The sequence below is a fragment of the Daucus carota genome, chromosome 5, assembly GCF_001625215.2.
Source record: "Daucus carota subsp. sativus chromosome 5, DH1 v3.0, whole genome shotgun sequence".
Lineage (NCBI taxonomy): Eukaryota > Viridiplantae > Streptophyta > Magnoliopsida > Apiales > Apiaceae > Daucus > Daucus carota.
The window spans coordinates 3,075,334-3,096,601 of record NC_030385.2 but is presented as its reverse complement, the minus strand read 5'-3'; the positions used below and the strand labels follow the sequence as shown (position 1 = coordinate 3,096,601).

General features: G+C 35.3%; 1 protein-coding gene across 1 annotated transcript in view; it reads right to left on the bottom strand.

Annotated features, from left to right (window-relative positions):
- Positions 1-16,627: 16,627 nt before the first annotated feature.
- Positions 16,628-21,268, bottom strand: part of LOC108222346 (callose synthase 10) — a 33,674-nt gene continuing 29,033 nt past the window's right edge. The window contains exons 48-51 of the mRNA XM_017396265.2: positions 21,022-21,141; positions 19,725-19,775; positions 19,453-19,635; positions 16,628-17,147 (exon numbers count right to left, since the gene is read on the bottom strand). Of these exons, the coding sequence (XP_017251754.1) occupies positions 16,911-17,147; positions 19,453-19,635; positions 19,725-19,775; positions 21,022-21,141 (591 nt within the window). The 3' untranslated portion in view covers positions 16,628-16,910. The remainder of the gene's footprint in view (positions 17,148-19,452; positions 19,636-19,724; positions 19,776-21,021; positions 21,142-21,268) is intronic.

The window sequence follows — 21,268 nt, the reverse complement described above, 5'->3', positions numbered from 1 at the left end:
CATAATTATTCTGCTGGACATTGTGTCAATAGCCAAAATTTAATTATGTTTTAATGGATCGGATGGGCTCATAGTGGCCGTTGTTTACAACAGAGGGCAAATAAAACAGGAAATCAAAATCGAGAAAAGAATGAGCCCTTCCTTCCTGAAAGGGTGGGGGCTGTAGGAAATTGAAAATGAGAAAGCACACTACTCTTAGGGGATCATCGATGAAGAAGATAAATGGTTGTGATACATTAATAGGCTTGTGTTGGAAGACCGCCTATCCATGAGGGGTATGCTCAATAAAATACTTGAAAACCTTATAACGGAGGTTATTCGATGAGAAATTATGATAATGATCTATAATCTTAGATCATATATTTTATCATGTTATGCTCATGCAGGTTCTTGAGATGATCATATTATTTGTTGAAGGTCTTCCGCGGATAATCGAAGATGATCACATATCTTATCTAATGAGTCATCCTCATCCGGGATTAAGATGATCATATATATGTCATGGTGTTTAAGGAGAGACCTTACCATTTATTCTAGTGGGCTAAGCTCACCGGGGGTAAGGGTTCATCTACACACGCTAAGATATGGTCATGACTATATATATCATGTGTCTTCTTCTAGGATATTTTCTAGGATATTCTCATGTACAGTTAGTTACCTAGTTGGAACAAGCTACTACAAGCTACTACATACGGTTAGTTACTTAGTTGGAACAAGCTATTGACCCTTATGCAGGGTCTTAGGGTGATGCACACTTCCTCCGATCATATTGGAACCTCCTCTTCAAAAGACTCTAAAGGACTTGTCTGGATTATTGCCACTACCTTAGCGATAGGCCCATCCACAAAAAACCTACCTCGAATAGGTTAGGTTTCTTGAACTTCAAAAATTACGTATGAATTCATGTATAATTAGATGGTATTTAGGCTTATGAAATAGATCAAAAAGTTGAGAGCAAATAATCACCCTACAATCCCTTTCATTTTGTCCGCCAATTAACACATAACCATCGCACTCTGGCGGGTTCTTCATCGATCAACCACCATATTAGATCTTGATAATCGGCCACGAACTTATCTTTGTTGATTAATTATCCTCAATCAACAGATCGTAAGTTGGAATTTATTACTCCCTCCGTTTCAAATTAGATGTTCACCTTAGAAAAATTACACAGTTTAAGAAAAGTGGTTGTTCACAAATTAATTGCATTAAATGATCAAAATATGTGGAGTGAGATTGATCTGGGAAATATAAATAAGAGATATGTGGAGTAGAATTGACTTTTGAAATATGATTTTGCATTGAAAGTTGAATTGGACAAGTAATTTGAAACAAAAAATTTTCTTCGAAGTGGACATGTAAATTGAAACGGAGGGAGTATTATTTTAATAATAGTATTGTCATGTCATGGCCAACAAGATGTGTCTGGATATATAAATCATTATGTTAGTGTGAAAGCTTTAAAATTTGCAATGTAATAGCATCTCGGTCTAACCCTTCAAAATCCTTGGCTAAAATTGGATAAATGATACCATAAAAGAAATATATTGAATATGTGAAAAATCCTTCACTCCAACTACGTATTTCCATTGTCTTAAAATTTAATCAACCCCTGAGACATGGGTTATATTTGTCGAATTTAGAAATACTGTAAGAAGTTCCACATCGTTTATTACCATAATAAAATAATATATTTTATATATAACTTGAAATAATAATAACGTACTACTTTTAAAATATAGTCGATTATTGTATACAGAACCATCAAAGCATAACGTCTACAAGTTCACAAAATTTCACATAAGCGGTATTTTATATTATTTTATCACAATTTTAGCCAACGTCCTTGTAGTGGATGGTCTATCATTCTGTTCCAGGTTTTGAGTGATGAATGATTTTAGAGTTTCTCTCTTTTACATGGTCATTTTTGAAAAAGAAAAAATTACCCCCAAAATATTTTTCATTTTCTGTTTTCAAAACAACTTTTAAAATATTTTTCTGCAAATATTCTTAAACTACGATTTCCAATGTTCTATATACATATACAAACTCAAGTTTGGCATATTTAAAATGCTACATCATTCTTGGTTTGGCATATTTTAAAACGCTATATCGTATTTTGTTTAAACTTAAAAAGCGAACGAATAAGAAAAAAAAAATCAAACCACAACTATTACAACAAATATATACTACTACTACTGCGGCTTATAAAACAACTCACAAAAAATGAAGAGATGATAGTATGTATAATAGTACATAGAGTAATTTACAGGTTGCACCCCATAAGTTTAAGCGCTTTTCAATTTGGTCTGAAACAATATTTCTTGTCAATATCCACCCCAATGTTTAAAAAGCGCTTCGATATGCACCCTTTCAACCATCCTCCGTCAAGTTGACTGTACCGATACAAATAACTGTTGATGATTTAGTGTTTTGTGTTAAGGCAATCGATGAAAGCAACAAAATTCGGGAATCTGTGCATCACAAAATTACAAGACAAGTTAACTACATATATACCCAAAGAAATTTTAGATGATATATTCATGAACTCGTTGCAGTGGGGAATTTTTCACAAAGCGAAAGAAAAAGAAGCTCGGAATGGAAATTCGAGTTTGAGGGGGAGTGTTAGAAATCAAACTCTTATTTACTAATAAGTTTGAATATGTTATATTATCTATATGTGTGTAAAAGAATAAAAAAAAAACTACAGCTTGGAGATAAAGTTTAAAATATATAGCTTAAGGAGTTGGTCATGTACGTTCCAGGGGAAAAAGGTGGCTGGCAAATGTGAAAGAGACAGAGAGCTCCTAAATATAAGGTGGGCTGAAGGAAACCAAAGTGCAGCTACACAAGTCTTTGAGGAAATAAGGTAGGTTGTAGACTATGCTGGTACACATATATATCAGTTAGTAGACTTCTATTAAATGCAGTATATGTAAGCCATGATGCGTGCATGTCTTGTGTAGCCTATAAATAAGTTTGTTCGTTGTAGTAGTATGTAGTTGAAAATACAAGTGAAGTGAAAATTGTAGAGAGAAAAAACACGGTAAGTTTTTAGTTATATTTTCATAAAGCCCATACACGTTTCCAGTTAACGGTTGCAGAGGTAAAACAGTAATTTTGTAGACTTCCTTCTAATGATTCTTTCCATACAAATTATTGTTTTGCCTCTACCGCCGTAAATTTTAACAGGCAACTTAACGGAATATGGTCAAAGAGGTGCATATTGAAGCACTTTTTAAACATTAGGGTGCGTATTGACAAAAAATTTTGTTTGAGACCAAATCGAAAAGGCACTTAAACTTATAGGGTGCAAACTGTAAATTACTCTAATACATACTAGCTAGACATGAAGTGCACCCAAACGAGTAATGAACCTCAAAGTCCTCTCACGATACCAAGGCATATACTCAAACACTATGAAATCACCGACAATCAACTTAATCATCAGTATTGTGATGTACCATCCCAAACAGTTTGGCAACTCTATCTGGCAAATGTGTCTTCACGATATGAACACAAATCATAGAATCCCGTTAGCGCCAGAGACGGGGCGATTAGATAAACAGTATGATGGCAGTATATCAATATCATAAGGATAAGGCTTTCATAAGAAATAAACTGGAGCAAGCTCATTTAGGATAGTCCGCGAAGAGTGTGACTAGCCTTCTCCAGAAATGAACGACCAACAAGTCACCTATAAACATGATAAGAAAACAATGAATATATATCAGTAATTTTATAAGCAGGTCTAAGATTTGGAGAGATAAATTTGAAAAGACGGTAAAACTACATAAATTATGTACCTCATCACTCCATGTGGTTCAAGAGACTGCACAGTTGAGAAAGCATAATCAACTAGAGGAACGTTGGTACGGATAGGCATTAGAATACCCGGTCTGTCCCATGTCCAGAGATATAATAGTATAGTAAGCCCCCAACAACCTCCTCAACATCAACTTTGCAACCATTGCAAAAAATCTTCCTCTCTAGACACGTGAATACAGCTAGACCCCAAGCATAACCTCCAAAATATCAAGATCTTAGACAAATTTTATCGGCATGGCATGTAAATAGTAACCACCCAAGCATCTGCATCAAATAACATCGAGTATGATGCATGATCTCATCATCCGCTACTTCACCTAACCTATGTGGACTGATCTCCTTAAACCAACTCAGTTGTATCCAGGATCTATTAAAACGATTGCTTGGAGGTAAATGTCCAAATATAGAAGCAATTGTGGTAGCCCAGCTCATATTAGCAACAGTCGAAATAAGGCAGGTCTCCCCCATTTAAAATCTTGGCATCCTCGTCACGCCGATATAGATATTCCATAGATCCAGATCGTACATCTAGTTTTGTGGGGAAATATCGGCTTCGTATCCCTACCTTCGAACTCTTGCCATTGTGGGATAATACCATAAGCCTTCGTGTCCTAACATTTGACAACTTGACTAATCAAGATTTCAAGACCTCGCTATGAATACCATATGTGTCAACCCTGTTCAAATCTTGAGTGTTTTTCGATAATCAGAACAAGTTCTGAATTCGAAAATAAACCGAAACACATTGACTTAAATACTACAACTTTGATAATGCACAAGCCCGGCATTTTATAACATCCCAAACCCACAATTAAATGCATACCACACCAACAACCCACCACCGATGGATCCAAAAGTGCTAGCAAATTAATATAAATTAGTTATTGATTGTGTTTATAAAGGTCTTATATACTCTTTATTAAACTTATATGAAATGTCACAAATACTCATTTTTATACGTTTGATGTCCTCATCAAGCTAGCTCATACATATTTACGAAACTCAGATAGTGCTTCTGCACTTCCGACGAGGCGAGGCTTTGATATCACAAATAACATCTTAAACCCACAACTAAATGTATACTGAAACCAACAACCACAGGTCTATAACAGTGTTAGCAAATTGATGTACATTATTTATTTAAGCAAATGCTCAAATGAAAACCCCAACTAATGTGAGATATGAGATCTAATCTCAGCCTTCCATTTTATATAAAAACTTTTAATCCAAGCCCTTATTTCTTCTCGTGTCTTCATCCATGCGGCTGCCCCCATTTTAGTTTGCAAGGAGGGGCCAGCATGCAGTTTCAAACATCCAAAAAATCTGGGCAAGACTGTTCCTCCTGCTGCATCTGAAGAGGCTCCGGTCTCTGCTGATGGAATTCAGGAAGCTCATCAGGTGCCTCCTTCTGGATTCCACCAAGCTCACCAACCCCAGCTTCCCGATCTGAACAGTACTCAAGATAAAAACTGATTCTCTGATGCAGCAGCCTTATTTTCTGCATAAGGTTTCTATTTTATCATCAGTACATGCCTGCTCTGAAACATTTTATTGCTATTTGAGTCTTTCTTTGCTATCACAAAACTGTAAGGTTTTATTAGTTTGTATAAACAAAATAAGTAACTAGTCTGTGAATCATGCAGACATGATGGTTAGTCTCCCTTGGACGCCTTTTCAGTTCACTTCCTAGTAATGGTTAACCAACAATTTATCACTTTAGGATGTTTTAAAGAATTATTTATACTATACTCATGTATTTGGATGATATTTTGATTTTATTTGGTTTCTTTTTTTAGGATATTATGGAGACTAGTCTCACATGTCATATATTTCAATGTCCTTAAAACTCATATTTTGGATTTGTTTATAAAAATTTTGTTATTCGAATTCTACTAATAAAGACAAGTGTGCCAAGCTGGGGAGGGAGTCTAACACAACTAACTTGTGGATATCTTTTTGTATACTTATTGTTTGTTTTTTTCGATAATCTTGTTGGTTAATTGATTATTTTTAATGTATTTGTAGGAAATTCAATAAAACACGAATTCAAATTGAAAAAGGAAAAATAAAGAAGAAGGCAAAGGAAATAGGAGGAAAACCTATATACTTGTCCCACAATAAAAAAAAATTTAAGAATTCAACTTGTTATCAAAAAATCTTAATTTTTTCAATTTTTTTGTATAAATAAGGGGTCTTGTCGTCTATTTAACACAACTCAATTTTTTAAAGCTATTTTAACTTTTTTGTTTTTGTAGTTAAGGTGTATTTATTTATGCTCTATCCCATCTCATAATTATATAGATATTTTACATTCATTATGATTTCATTTCTCAAGCCGATTTTTTTTATTTTCCGATGGTGATTTTTGGTTTGACGGTGGTGATTTTATTTTTGCCGATTGTGATTTTATGGTGGTCGTCGGAGGTGGTGGTGGCTCGAAATGGTGGTTGGGGTGGCAGGTGGTGGAGTTAGAATGAAGATGGTGATAAAATATTTAAATATTAAAAACTAATGTGTGGTGATAGAATGATATAAGATATAAAATGAGTGATCAGGAATGGATCCAATATCTCACAATAACATAGGTTTTCATTTGAACAAGACCCTATATATACAAGGCATTTGCTCAAATACAAACCACTGTTAACTATAAACCTACAAACTAGCTAGCTGTGTGCCCATCACCATCTCCACCGTTGTTCTACCACTTCTTCAAACATACTGCGGCCTACTCCACCCCTCCGCTCATGGCTTCCTTCTTCTTTCTCTCTTCATCTCGGTTCATATTCGCCACCAGCCTCTTTGCAGACCCTCATCTCTTTTCCCACCTTCACATCTATACAATCTAACGAATATATGCTCTTTTTATTGTATTTTTAAATAAATAAATAAATTATTGTCCCCTATTTGTACTAAATCGTTGAGTTTAGTGATGGCCGGAATTAACTGTGCTCGTGATGATCGGAAAGTAATGTGTATATATGTATTTATTTAAGTGAAAAAAATGAATCAATCACTAAATATAATTGTTCGGCTTAATGACCTTTTAGCCCTTGAAGTTTGGGTGTAAATTCTGATGCGGCCTTGAAGTTTAAAAACGTACCTTTAGACCCACAAAGTATCTTTGTCGTACCTTTTAGCCCTTATGGCGTATACCGGTATATAACAGGGTGGACAAAGTTGACATTTCACACGTGAGGGTTAAAAGGGGCATTAAACATTAAGGGCTAAAAGGAACATCTAATGTATTTTAATGTATTCTTTAGGGGTTAAAAGGAACGAGATGTATACTTTAACGGTTAAAAGGTACGCCCAAACTTTACCCCGAATATGAATTGTCAAGTTTATCCCCCAATTTATACCGGTATTTTTAAAAGGGCTAAAAGGTACGACAAAAATACTTTGAGGGTCGAAAGGTACGTTTTTAGACTTCGAGACCGCATCGGAACTTCCACCCATACTTTGAGGGCTAAAAGGTCATTAAGCCTAATTGTTCTAATCACTAGTTTGTAGGTTTTTATTTTAATTTGGTTTCTAGTAGAGTAGGACCCGTGTGTGTGTGTGTCCTATGTCTATGAAGTCCACAAAATATTGAACGATTGGGGTCCAAGAATGCTGATGTTTTGAGCCAAGAGATATAGACTCATCTCTGAAGGATCGGGTAAATGGAACGAAGAATGCAAAAGGAGGTCCTATGGTGTTGAAAGAAGTACCCCACAAGGGCAGAGGTGAAAAATTGCTTCTAATTTTGTGCATTATGGTCGGTGCAAGTTTGCTATATATAAAGGATCTGAACATACCTCCACATGCACTAAACAAGAAGCCTATACAGAAGTATCTCTCCAAATGTCAGTCATGGATGCTTGTTCTTCCAACTCCCCCAAAACAATCAAGAACAAAAACACCAAACAACACACCTCTGTTGTTCAAACCTAGCTCCTAAAATTCCGGTGCTGATGTAGTCCAAAAGTTGACCTATCCAACTCAGATTCAGCAGTGCAACTCTCATGGGCAGTATGCACTTCTCCCTGGCAACGGAATGACAGAAGTGCCACCCTCTGTGCTGGAAGACAATGCTAACAAAGGTTTGTATGGCAATCCATTGGGTACCTCAAACAATGCTGAGCCCCAGCTGCTTGATTTGTTAATTTCCTACATTTCCAGAACCCAATCTCCTGACTTGTTTCCTACATCTCCGGATTCTTGAACTCATAGGGACACACACAAAATGTTGATGTAGCTGCTTTTCTTGTAGTGTCCTATAGATTTGAAAGATAGGAAGCTTAGGAAACAAAACTACCTTGGAAGGCCTGAGGCAGATAAGTGCTTCTATTTTATGCATTATGGTTATTGCAATTGTTTGGATTCAATCGCAGATATAACCATCTATACAATTATAATACACATGGCCCAGGTTTAGATAATTTAACTTGATTGATCTTTTATATGGTTTATGTTAGTCTATATATTTGGATTCGAATTTGCTAATATATACTCTCTTTTTATCAACCAGCAGAATTTTCTCCATACCCCGAATGGATTCAACTTTATCTAAACACATGCCTTGTAATTTCTCTTTACATTCTGCTCATCACCCGTCACAAACTTTTAAGGACCATTAAGCATACTTGATTTAGTTTCCATCTGATCATTTTCAATTCTAATATTCCAGTAAAATGGATAATTAACAATATTATTCTATGTTAATTGTTATGTATTGGATGACTCTTGGGCTTTTCACATTTCTGCCATTTAGTACGTGCGTGCATTAATGTTCGACTTTTCATTACCCTTGTAACATATAATTGTAGAGCCTGTCGGTTCTTATGAGTTGTCTACATATCTCACGCTAAGTTGACAATCAAGTTAAAAGACATAATTTTGATTGAGGGTTAGTTTTTTATACAGGATTTGAGAGCCTTATATTTCAATTAGGTATAGGAGTTTTTGTCCAAAAAACTTGGGTTATGATAAATTATAGAAACTTCAAACTTCTTTGTTAGAATTAGTTGTTTTTAAGGTTTAGTGGCTTGAAGGCCACAATTTCCATAATATACTTATGTTGTTTTGATATAATAGGCTATTTTTGTTCCTAATTAATTAGATTTCTTTCCACAACAAATTAGGTTATCTTCAATATTGTATATATTACACTGTACGTATATATATTTATGCCCATATATCATTAAATAATTATATATTTTTAAATTTCAAATCTCATATTATGAGAGGGTTTAAACCTCATATATTCGAGATTTATAATTTATTTAAAGGCAATGCTTGTGAATGTCACATGGAGATTCTCAAGCATCATGTTAAAGTCAAGGGCTTTCGATCATGAAAATGAGCTTTATGTCGTATTAAGATCTCAATGTTGCGAAATAAGGGAGGCAATTATATGAAAATTTTCTTTAAAGGCTACAAGAGAAGATATGTTGGTATTAGATATTGGTTACAGCACCTCTTTTAGACTTGGGGTCAAACTACCCCCAAATAGTCTTGAATAGAAGCGAGATACTCTATTCATAATTTTCGATTGAATTCAACATTTTGAGAATGATACGACCTTATGATAAATGCAGGTTTGTATAATGTTGGTTATCAATGGGATCATGCTAGTCATGATTCATGACTTATGTTTCTTTCATAATTATTCTGCTGGACATTGTGTCAATAGCCAAAATTTAATTATGTTTTAATGGATCGGATGGGCTCATAGTGGCCGTTGTTTACAACAGAGGGCAAATAAAACAGGAAATCAAAATCGAGAAAAGAATGAGCCCTTCCTTCCTGAAAGGGTGGGGGCTGTAGGAAATTGAAAATGAGAAAGCACACTCTTAGGGGATCATCGATGAAGAAGATAAATGGTTGTGATACATTAATAGGCTTGTGTTGGAAGACCGCCTATCCATGAGGGGTATGCTCAATAAAATACTTGAAAACCTTATAACGGAGGTTATTCGATGAGAAATTATGATAATGATCTATAATCTTAGATCATATATTTTATCATGTTATGCTCATGCAGGTTCTTGAGATGATCATATTATTTGTTGAAGGTCTTCCGCGGATAATCGAAGATGATCACATATCTTATCTAATGAGTCATCCTCATCCGGGATTAAGATGATCATATATATGTCATGGTGTTTAAGGAGAGACCTTACCATTTATTCTAGTGGGCTAAGCTCACCGGGGGTAAGGGTTCATCTACACACGCTAAGATATGGTCATGACTATATATATCATGTGTCTTCTTCTAGGATATTTTCTAGGATATTCTCATGTACAGTTAGTTACCTAGTTGGAACAAGCTACTACAAGCTACTACATACGGTTAGTTACTTAGTTGGAACAAGCTATTGACCCTTATGCAGGGTCTTAGGGTGATGCACACTTCCTCCGATCATATTGGAACCTCCTCTTCAAAAGACTCTAAAGGACTTGTCTGGATTATTGCCACTACCTTAGCGATAGGCCCATCCACAAAAAACCTACCTCGAATAGGTTAGGTTTCTTGAACTTCAAAAATTACGTATGAATTCATGTATAATTAGATGGTATTTAGGCTTATGAAATAGATCAAAAAGTTGAGAGCAAATAATCACCCTACAATCCCTTTCATTTTGTCCGCCAATTAACACATAACCATCGCACTCTGGCGGGTTCTTCATCGATCAACCACCATATTAGATCTTGATAATCGGCCACGAACTTATCTTTGTTGATTAATTATCCTCAATCAACAGATCGTAAGTTGGAATTTATTACTCCCTCCGTTTCAAATTAGATGTTCACCTTAGAAAAATTACACAGTTTAAGAAAAGTGGTTGTTCACAAATTAATTGCATTAAATGATCAAAATATGTGGAGTGAGATTGATCTGGGAAATATAAATAAGAGATATGTGGAGTAGAATTGACTTTTGAAATATGATTTTGCATTGAAAGTTGAATTGGACAAGTAATTTGAAACAAAAAATTTTCTTCGAAGTGGACATGTAAATTGAAACGGAGGGAGTATTATTTTAATAATAGTATTGTCATGTCATGGCCAACAAGATGTGTCTGGATATATAAATCATTATGTTAGTGTGAAAGCTTTAAAATTTGCAATGTAATAGCATCTCGGTCTAACCCTTCAAAATCCTTGGCTAAAATTGGATAAATGATACCATAAAAGAAATATATTGAATATGTGAAAAATCCTTCACTCCAACTACGTATTTCCATTGTCTTAAAATTTAATCAACCCCTGAGACATGGGTTATATTTGTCGAATTTAGAAATACTGTAAGAAGTTCCACATCGTTTATTACCATAATAAAATAATATATTTTATATATAACTTGAAATAATAATAACGTACTACTTTTAAAATATAGTCGATTATTGTATACAGAACCATCAAAGCATAACGTCTACAAGTTCACAAAATTTCACATAAGCGGTATTTTATATTATTTTATCACAATTTTAGCCAACGTCCTTGTAGTGGATGGTCTATCATTCTGTTCCAGGTTTTGAGTGATGAATGATTTTAGAGTTTCTCTCTTTTACATGGTCATTTTTGAAAAAGAAAAAATTACCCCCAAAATATTTTTCATTTTCTGTTTTCAAAACAACTTTTAAAATATTTTTCTGCAAATATTCTTAAACTACGATTTCCAATGTTCTATATACATATACAAACTCAAGTTTGGCATATTTAAAATGCTACATCATTCTTGGTTTGGCATATTTTAAAACGCTATATCGTATTTTGTTTAAACTTAAAAAGCGAACGAATAAGAAAAAAAAAAATCAAACCACAACTATTACAACAAATATATACTACTACTACTGCGGCTTATAAAACAACTCACAAAAAATGAAGAGATGATAGTATGTATAATAGTACATAGAGTAATTTACAGGTTGCACCCCATAAGTTTAAGCGCTTTTCAATTTGGTCTGAAACAATATTTCTTGTCAATATCCACCCCAATGTTTAAAAAGCGCTTCGATATGCACCCTTTCAACCATCCTCCGTCAAGTTGACTGTACCGATACAAATAACTGTTGATGATTTAGTGTTTTGTGTTAAGGCAATCGATGAAAGCAACAAAATTCGGGAATCTGTGCATCACAAAATTACAAGACAAGTTAACTACATATATACCCAAAGAAATTTTAGATGATATATTCATGAACTCGTTGCAGTGGGGAATTTTTCACAAAGCGAAAGAAAAAGAAGCTCGGAATGGAAATTCGAGTTTGAGGGGGAGTGTTAGAAATCAAACTCTTATTTACTAATAAGTTTGAATATGTTATATTATCTATATGTGTGTAAAAGAATAAAAAAAAAACTACAGCTTGGAGATAAAGTTTAAAATATATAGCTTAAGGAGTTGGTCATGTACGTTCCAGGGGAAAAAGGTGGCTGGCAAATGTGAAAGAGACAGAGAGCTCCTAAATATAAGGTGGGCTGAAGGAAACCAAAGTGCAGCTACACAAGTCTTTGAGGAAATAAGGTAGGTTGTAGACTATGCTGGTACACATATATATCAGTTAGTAGACTTCTATTAAATGCAGTATATGTAAGCCATGATGCGTGCATGTCTTGTGTAGCCTATAAATAAGTTTGTTCGTTGTAGTAGTATGTAGTTGAAAATACAAGTGAAGTGAAAATTGTAGAGAGAAAAAACACGGTAAGTTTTTAGTTATATTTTCATAAAGCCCATACACGTTTCCAGTTAACGGTTGCAGAGGTAAAACAGTAATTTTGTAGACTTCCTTCTAATGATTCTTTCCATACAAATTATTGTTTTGCCTCTACCGCCGTAAATTTTAACAGGCAACTTAACGGAATATGGTCAAAGAGGTGCATATTGAAGCACTTTTTAAACATTAGGGTGCGTATTGACAAAAAATTTTGTTTGAGACCAAATCGAAAAGGCACTTAAACTTATAGGGTGCAAACTGTAAATTACTCTAATACATACTAGCTAGACATGAAGTGCACCCAAACGAGTAATGAACCTCAAAGTCCTCTCACGATACCAAGGCATATACTCAAACACTATGAAATCACCGACAATCAACTTAATCATCAGTATTGTGATGTACCATCCCAAACAGTTTGGCAACTCTATCTGGCAAATGTGTCTTCACGATATGAACACAAATCATAGAATCCCGTTAGCGCCAGAGACGGGGCGATTAGATAAACAGTATGATGGCAGTATATCAATATCATAAGGATAAGGCTTTCATAAGAAATAAACTGGAGCAAGCTCATTTAGGATAGTCCGCGAAGAGTGTGACTAGCCTTCTCCAGAAATGAACGACCAACAAGTCACCTATAAACATGATAAGAAAACAATGAATATATATCAGTAATTTTATAAGCAGGTCTAAGATTTGGAGAGATAAATTTGAAAAGACGGTAAAACTACATAAATTATGTACCTCATCACTCCATGTGGTTCAAGAGACTGCACAGTTGAGAAAGCATAATCAACTAGAGGAACGTTGGTACGGATAGGCATTAGAATACCCGGTCTGTCCCATGTCCAGAGATGTAATAGTATAGTAAGCCCCCAACAACCTCCTCAACATCAACTTTGCAACCATTGCAAAAAATCTTCCTCTCTAGACACGTGAATACAGCTAGACCCCAAGCATAACCTCCAAAATATCAAGATCTTAGACAAATTTTATCGGCATGGCATGTAAATAGTAACCACCCAAGCATCTGCATCAAATAACATCGAGTATGATGCATGATCTCATCATCCGCTACTTCACCTAACCTATGTGGACTGATCTCCTTAAACCAACTCAGTTGTATCCAGGATCTATTAAAACGATTGCTTGGAGGTAAATGTCCAAATATAGAAGCAATTGTGGTAGCCCAGCTCATATTAGCAACAGTCGAAATAAGGCAGGTCTCCCCCATTTAAAATCTTGGCATCCTCGTCACGCCGATATAGATATTCCATAGATCCAGATCGTACATCTAGTTTTGTGGGGAAATATCGGCTTCGTACCCTACCTTCGAACTCTTGCCATTGTGGGATAATACCATAAGCCTTCGTGTCCTAACATTTGACAACTTGACTAATCAAGATTTCAAGACCTCGCTATGAATACCATATGTGTCAACCCTGTTCAAATCTTGAGTGTTTTTCGATAATCAGAACAAGTTCTGAATTCGAAAATAAACCGAAACACATTGACTTAAATACTACAACTTTGATAATGCACAAGCCCGGCATTTTATAACATCCCAAACCCACAATTAAATGCATACCACACCAACAACCCACCACCGATGGATCCAAAAGTGCTAGCAAATTAATATAAATTAGTTATTGATTGTGTTTATAAAGGTCTTATATACTCTTTATTAAACTTATATGAAATGTCACAAATACTCATTTTTATACGTTTGATGTCCTCATCAAGCTAGCTCATACATATTTACGAAACTCAGATAGTGCTTCTGCACTTCCGACGAGGCGAGGCTTTGATATCACAAATAACATCTTAAACCCACAACTAAATGTATACTGAAACCAACAACCACAGGTCTATAACAGTGTTAGCAAATTGATGTACATTATTTATTTAAGCAAATGCTCAAATGAAAACCCCAACTAATGTGAGATATGAGATCTAATCTCAGCCTTCCATTTTATATAAAAACTTTTAATCCAAGCCCTTATTTCTTCTCGTGTCTTCATCCATGCGGCTGCCCCCATTTTATTTTTTCATCTCCCTTCCATCCACCTCCCACACCACCCACCACTGCCTTCTCTCTCCCTCTTTCTCCCCACAGTTGTTGGGGCGTTCCGCCACCAGGTCTGCAGCCGTCCCCCCAACATCTCCGCGGATTAGAGATGCACAAAAGATCTGTTCGGGCCAGATCCAGACCGGGCAAAAAATCCGGATTTTTTTGAAACCAGATCGGACCGGGCTTTTTCAAAAATCGGGCCGGGCCGGGCTTTCCCAAAAATACTAGGCCTGGTTTAGTTATAAAACGTCCGGATTTTTCAAAAATCCGGATTTTATCCGGATTTTTTGGAAAATACTAGGCCTGTTTTAGGCCTTCGGATCGGGCCGGGCCAGACCGGGTTTTTTTCGGATCGGGTTTTTCATATTTTTTTCTAGATCGGATCGGATCAGATTTCAGATTTTTTGAACATCTCTACCGCGGATGGGCGTCGTCATTTCGCTCTCCCACCTGAGCACATCGCCGATCCAGCCTCCATCCCCGACCTTCCACCGAAGGTTTCTCTCCCTCCGCTCTCTCTCTCTCTATTCAGCATGCGGCTTCATTCTTTCGCCGGAAACGCGGCTGACTCCGTCGATGCAGGCGTACACGGTGCTTTCTGATCCGTCGGTGAGAGTGCTTTATGATCTGCTAGGTGTCGGCAAAGATGAGAGGCGATTTAAATACACGCCGGCGAGTTATCGGAAAATATATTGTAGGTTGGGACGATGAGAAACAGATCTATTCTATTATGTGACAGAAATCAATTAAATCAAGGTGATTTTGATTTTTCGATGGTGATTTTGTTTTGTGGTTGGTGGTTTTTCGGATATTGGGATGGTGGTGGTTGTTTGTAGATGGTGGTAGTGTGGTGATTTTTATTTTTACGGTGGTTATTTTTGTTTTCTGGCGTCGATTTTGCTTTTTAGTTGGTGATTTTTCAGATTTGCGGGTCTGTAGGTGGTGGTGATCTGTAGATGGCGGTGATGTGGTGATTTTCATTTTCTGACTGTGGATTTCATTTGTCCAACGGTGATTTTTAGTTTTCCGGTGGTGATTTTGGATTTGACGGTGGCGATTTTATGTTTGCCGGTGATGATTTTCCGATGGTGGCGGCCGTAAATGGTGGTCGGTGGTGGTTGGAGGTGGTGGAATTCAAATGAAGATGGTGATAAAATTTTTAAATAGTAAAAATTAATGGGGGTGAGAGATTGATATAAGATATAAAACGTATGGCTGAGATTAGATCTAATATATCAGCCGGTTCTCATGAGAGCATGACTCTACTTATTTATTTGTGTATAAAAATACTCTACACATCTAATAGTGGTTAATGTTACAAAATATCTAACTACCTAATACCATTTTGAATATTAGATGATTCAAATAACTAAAATTCTGACATCACTCGGCCTTCTAAATTTCTTTTCCGAATTTCTAAATTCCAAACATCTCACTATTTTGGCAGTGGTCAAGTCCTAGTGGCTAGTAGCCCTGGAATTTGCAAAACTTGAGGGTAACATTTGTCATGGTCATCCTTAGGTACAATGTTAGAAATCATGGGCTTATATATTGAATTTTGAGTCATATTCTATAATTATATAAAAATTAAATATTATTTGTGTTGATAAAGTCAATTTTTTACTTTTCCTAAGTCAAGAAAAATTAAGATATAAAACTTTAATAAATAAATCTGATCAAGTCATATTTAAAGTTAATCGAGGTCATTTGATGTTTACCAAAACGTTTTCTATGATATTGAAGTTAATCTACATCATTTGGTATAGTCAAAATATTTTCCATATTTATTCGTCACATATTCATAGATTCTAAACTACCTGTTGTGGAACATACCAGAACCTTGAAGCACAGCCAACTACAATCTTGATTTTACAAATATAGTGTTACAAATCGTACTACTAACCATCACTAAAACAATTGTGGAATTTATTTCACCATATTGCTCAAATGTCAAGTTTAAACTTGTATAATATTATGAATTTGGTCAGGCTTGAGAACTTCGGGGACAGCTCGATCATTCCAATTTAAAATGAATACCATGTTTCCCATTTAATATAAAATTGTTATTACTGAGAACCAGGGGAACGACAAGACTACAGATGGGGACTAAAAATATTCAAGATATTGACTTCAGCTATATCTACCATTCATTTACACAAATTCTGTACATACATGTGGACATTTATCTCAAAAAGGTTCATCATTACAAGTAGAGATCTGAAGCAGTAATTCAAACTAATATATTGCAACAAAAGTTGGCTCCCTCTGGGAAGACTACTCTACTCCCAGCAAAGGAAAATGAGTAATTATGGTTGAACATTTGCTTTGTTCCCGGCAAGGATGATGGAAATTTCGAGACCACGGCTAAATGCTTGATTAAAGAGCAGACGTGACTGGAACGTAGAAATAAACGGAAACCAAGATAACACGGCTATGGGTGTAAAGATTAACAATCCCATCCCCGCATCATACATTCTGGCAAATTCACGCACAGAGTCCCACAAACCCAAGCTCCAGACTAGTCTTTTCCAAGTGATTGCCAGCTGCCATAAAAAATGTCAGGACAAGAAAGAGCTTGGAAAGTACAAAAGAGAAGCAAACATTAATAAAAAAAAATCAACACATTGTTATTTATTTCTCTTTCCGTACAAACTCTGCCTCTCCAAAAGATATGTTTTAAGTTTAAGGATACTAGCATATTTCCCTATTAGAGGATTCTTCATAATCAGTTATATTCTTACATGTGCCACATCATCATTGGCATTTTACAAAATACAACTACACAAAGACTCATTCTGCAAAGATATCCCCGGATTCTGTTCTAGATTCCGTTCTAGATTCCATTTTGACTTCTATAATATTTCATATTAATAATTTAAATGAGTTTGAATGTTAGATATCATAATATTAAGTTTAATTGAGATTTAACTATGTAATTAGAATCTTAACAAATTATATTTTATGAAAAATGAAGTGTTATATAATAGTGTTATGTGTTGTTCTTCTCTTAAAGTGTTTCATGTGGAGTGCGACACTACACACACACACACACACATACTCCCTCCATCCCAACCATTTCTTTGAACTTTCCTTTTTGAGATGTCCCATCCAATTCTTTACATTTCAAAACTTACCTTGTATAGTAAAATTTTATAATATAAAAATTAACTAATCCACCTACTTTTTTCCACTATAGTTGCTTTATACGTTAAATATCAACCGATCCCACCACTATCTTCACTTTTTTTTTTTACATTTCAACTCATACTTTACTTATTTCTCTTAACCTCCGTGCCCAACCCAAATGTAAACATTTGGGTGGGACAGAGGGAGTATATGCTACTGATCCAATACAAACCAACTTCTAAATAAAAACTAAAAACAGAGACAATTTAGTAATATTCACTTTAGAAAATAGTGATTTGTGTTGCAAAACTTGGTGAAAACTTCCAAGAATTTGGTGAAAACCTCCGGATCTATTCTGGTTGTCAATTCTGGTGGTGGTGGAGATGGAGGTGGTGGGAGCTTGGAGGAGGTGGGTGGATGGCTACTCAGATTTTCGAAGCATATAAAGTTGCTTCAATTCATCATTCTGCGGGGATTTTGGAGATGGCGGAGGTGATGACGAAGGAGGTGGTGGCGGTGGGGTGAACTTGTTGGTGGTAAAGATGGTGGAGGGGGCGACGGGCATGGAGAAGTGGGGGCGGGCGCGGGGCAGAGAAGGTGGAGGTGGAGGATTTAGTGATATTCTTTTTAGAATTTAGTGATATTCCAGCTGGGTTTTTAGGTTATAGAATAAGGATGTTTGTAGTAGAATAAGACTCTACATATATATATATATATGCACATATATATGTGTGTGTGTGTGTGTCTACAGACATATATGGGTAGCACTCCATAGCATACCCTCTTATATGGAGTTACGTAGCACGCCATTATAAATATATACATAATATATATTCTATTATATTTTTTATGAAATATAATTGCAAATTTTGATTATTAAACAAGAAAACGAAGTTATACAATTTTTTTATTCCAAAGATCATCTAAAATTATGCAATATCTCAACATGATTCTATAACAGAATAATAATCATCCAGAATTATTCTGTTGTAGAATCAATTTTGAAAATATACTTTTTTTAATCAAATTTTAAGTGTTAAATTACTTAAAATAGATTTATTTTATAGTATTCTATATTAGAATCACGTTTTATATGTATTCTATAACAGAATTTATAATAAAATTGATGATTTATAGTGGCGCACTATGTAACTCCATATAAGGAGTCCCTCTCTGGAATGTTGGCCTACATATATATATGAGTGTGTATTTGATTGACTACATACTTAAAAATATCATAAAATAGGACTCCAATGTCACATGTTTCTTCTTGACTCATCTATATTGTGTTTTCACATCACAAGGCTCCGGCGTGACTTGTTTCATTGTGATATTCTCTCCTTGAACTAATCTACTTTTAGTTGCACCTTCATGTCGTTTACTAAATAATTTTTTTCAGTATACCAGTTCTGTTTAATTATATATTTTGAACTTTTAAGTATATTCTATTTTTATATATTTTTTAGGGACTCTCTTTTCAGAACTGTCATCTCTCTAGAGATGCAATTACTAGTCAATCTGTGCATGATAGGGCCAAGTATTACCCCTCCATTCTAGAGTAAATTTGAATATAGGAAAAGTTGCAACTTGACATTAATAACTCTATGATAAATATCAGATATGACCTAGCCTACAGACATCAGAGTAAAAAGAAAATTAGTCATGCAAGATAAATCAAAATTCAGAAGGTATAAATGCAAGTGTTCAGTACGATGAACTTACAGATAGTATGGCCCATCCAGTAGGTATAAATGCCAGGACGCTAGCAAATAAATCAGGAACTGACAGATCGGTAAAAGCAACAACTAGGCTAAGGGCTAGAACCAGAGATATAGCTGTAACTCCTTGCAAAAATCTAAATAAAAGCTGAAAATTTGTGGACTTTTTCGAGCTAACTGTGAAGATCTGCAGTACACAAAAAATATAAGCAAAAATTGATTTTGCAAATGTGAACGGCTTGAGTTAGATAACAACTGATCACCGCACAGTCATACCTTAGATACCATGACAATCCCGACCAGTACAACCCAGGAAAAGCCATAAATCTGGAGAGGAAATGGTATTTTTAATATAAAAAACAAATATAGTGAAAGTAATCCATATTTTATCCTATAAGTAAAGATGCAAATAGACAACAGTCTCCACCACTGTTCACCACTGCCAATATAACTATTTTTTATCACTTTATTTGTCACTCCTACAGTTTTATTACCACTTAGCAGTACTGCACTTGTGAATGGCAATCCCGCATAACCAATCAGGACAGGCTGTCAAACATTACTACTTAGAGCTAACCGAATAAGCTCAGTGTTAGGTGTTTGGCTACTGCAAAGGACATATAAACTCAAGATGGCCAAAGGCTCTAAGATACTAAACATGTTACATTTCTATTATATACTGTTCAATCATTCGTAACTAGCCTGTAAGAGCATCTCCAAGGGTAATTAGCTACAATAATTGGCTAAAATGTTGTAGAATAATGATTATCTACAATTTTACCAAGGGGAATGGTATATACTCCAATGGAGTTGGCTATAATATTGATTAGGTATAATTCCACCCAGGGGGATTGTTGGTTCGGCAAGTATAGCCAACGAAATGTGGTTGACTACATTTTTGCTAAGAGGAATAGTGCGTAGGAGTGCAACAACTTTTACACAAGACATAATAGGGTAGGACATAGAGTTACAACAAAAAGACATATAATAAGTCATCATAGCCTGAATTACTGCAGTAGCAATATATGATATGTGGCTTCTCTGATGTATAAGGCATCTATATCTTATTCTAGCATATACGTTTGTATTGCAGGCAATTTATATATACCATCATAGTAGTAAAATACAGGCAGTAGTTTCCATTTTGTTTAAATAAATAGAGGCCTTGGCACATTATAATTCCTGGAGAAGTATGGATTACTTTTACCCCAACTGATCTCTGTCTTCTATCTCTATGATCTAGCGTATAATCTCAGTGTGTAAGAGTTATTACAAGGGCTATTTGGATCCATTTGTAAATCATTTTATCATAAAAGTTGCATCAACGAAAACTGGAACTTCTGCACTATTGTGTAGCTAAAGGAGTGCATTCCTTTCTACACAGTGCAGACACAAGTGTCCATATTTTATATTTTTCCGCAGAGGATACAAAACCTGTAGTACCATAACTAGATTGAACTCGTGATGAAATTTATACATGACTAGTTCTAACAGAGTAAAACAACGTTGGAGCACTTATCACAAACTTGGCTGGACATGAAAGAACTCTAAGCAAAGCAGATAGAAAACTTACTGCAAAAGACGTATTCTTTCCAGTAAGATGGAGCTTGTACACAATCCCATATTGAAAAATTAAAAATCGCAAGCTTAAAATTGTCTCAAGTATACGACCCCTCAAAGTTTGAATATGTGCCTGCAAATCAAAGAACATATATGATTATCCCGTACAACACCAGGTCAAAATAGTCAGGCTTCAAGCGGAAAGAACACATAGGTAATAATAACATGAACAATTCTTTATAAAAGACACAAGAACGTCC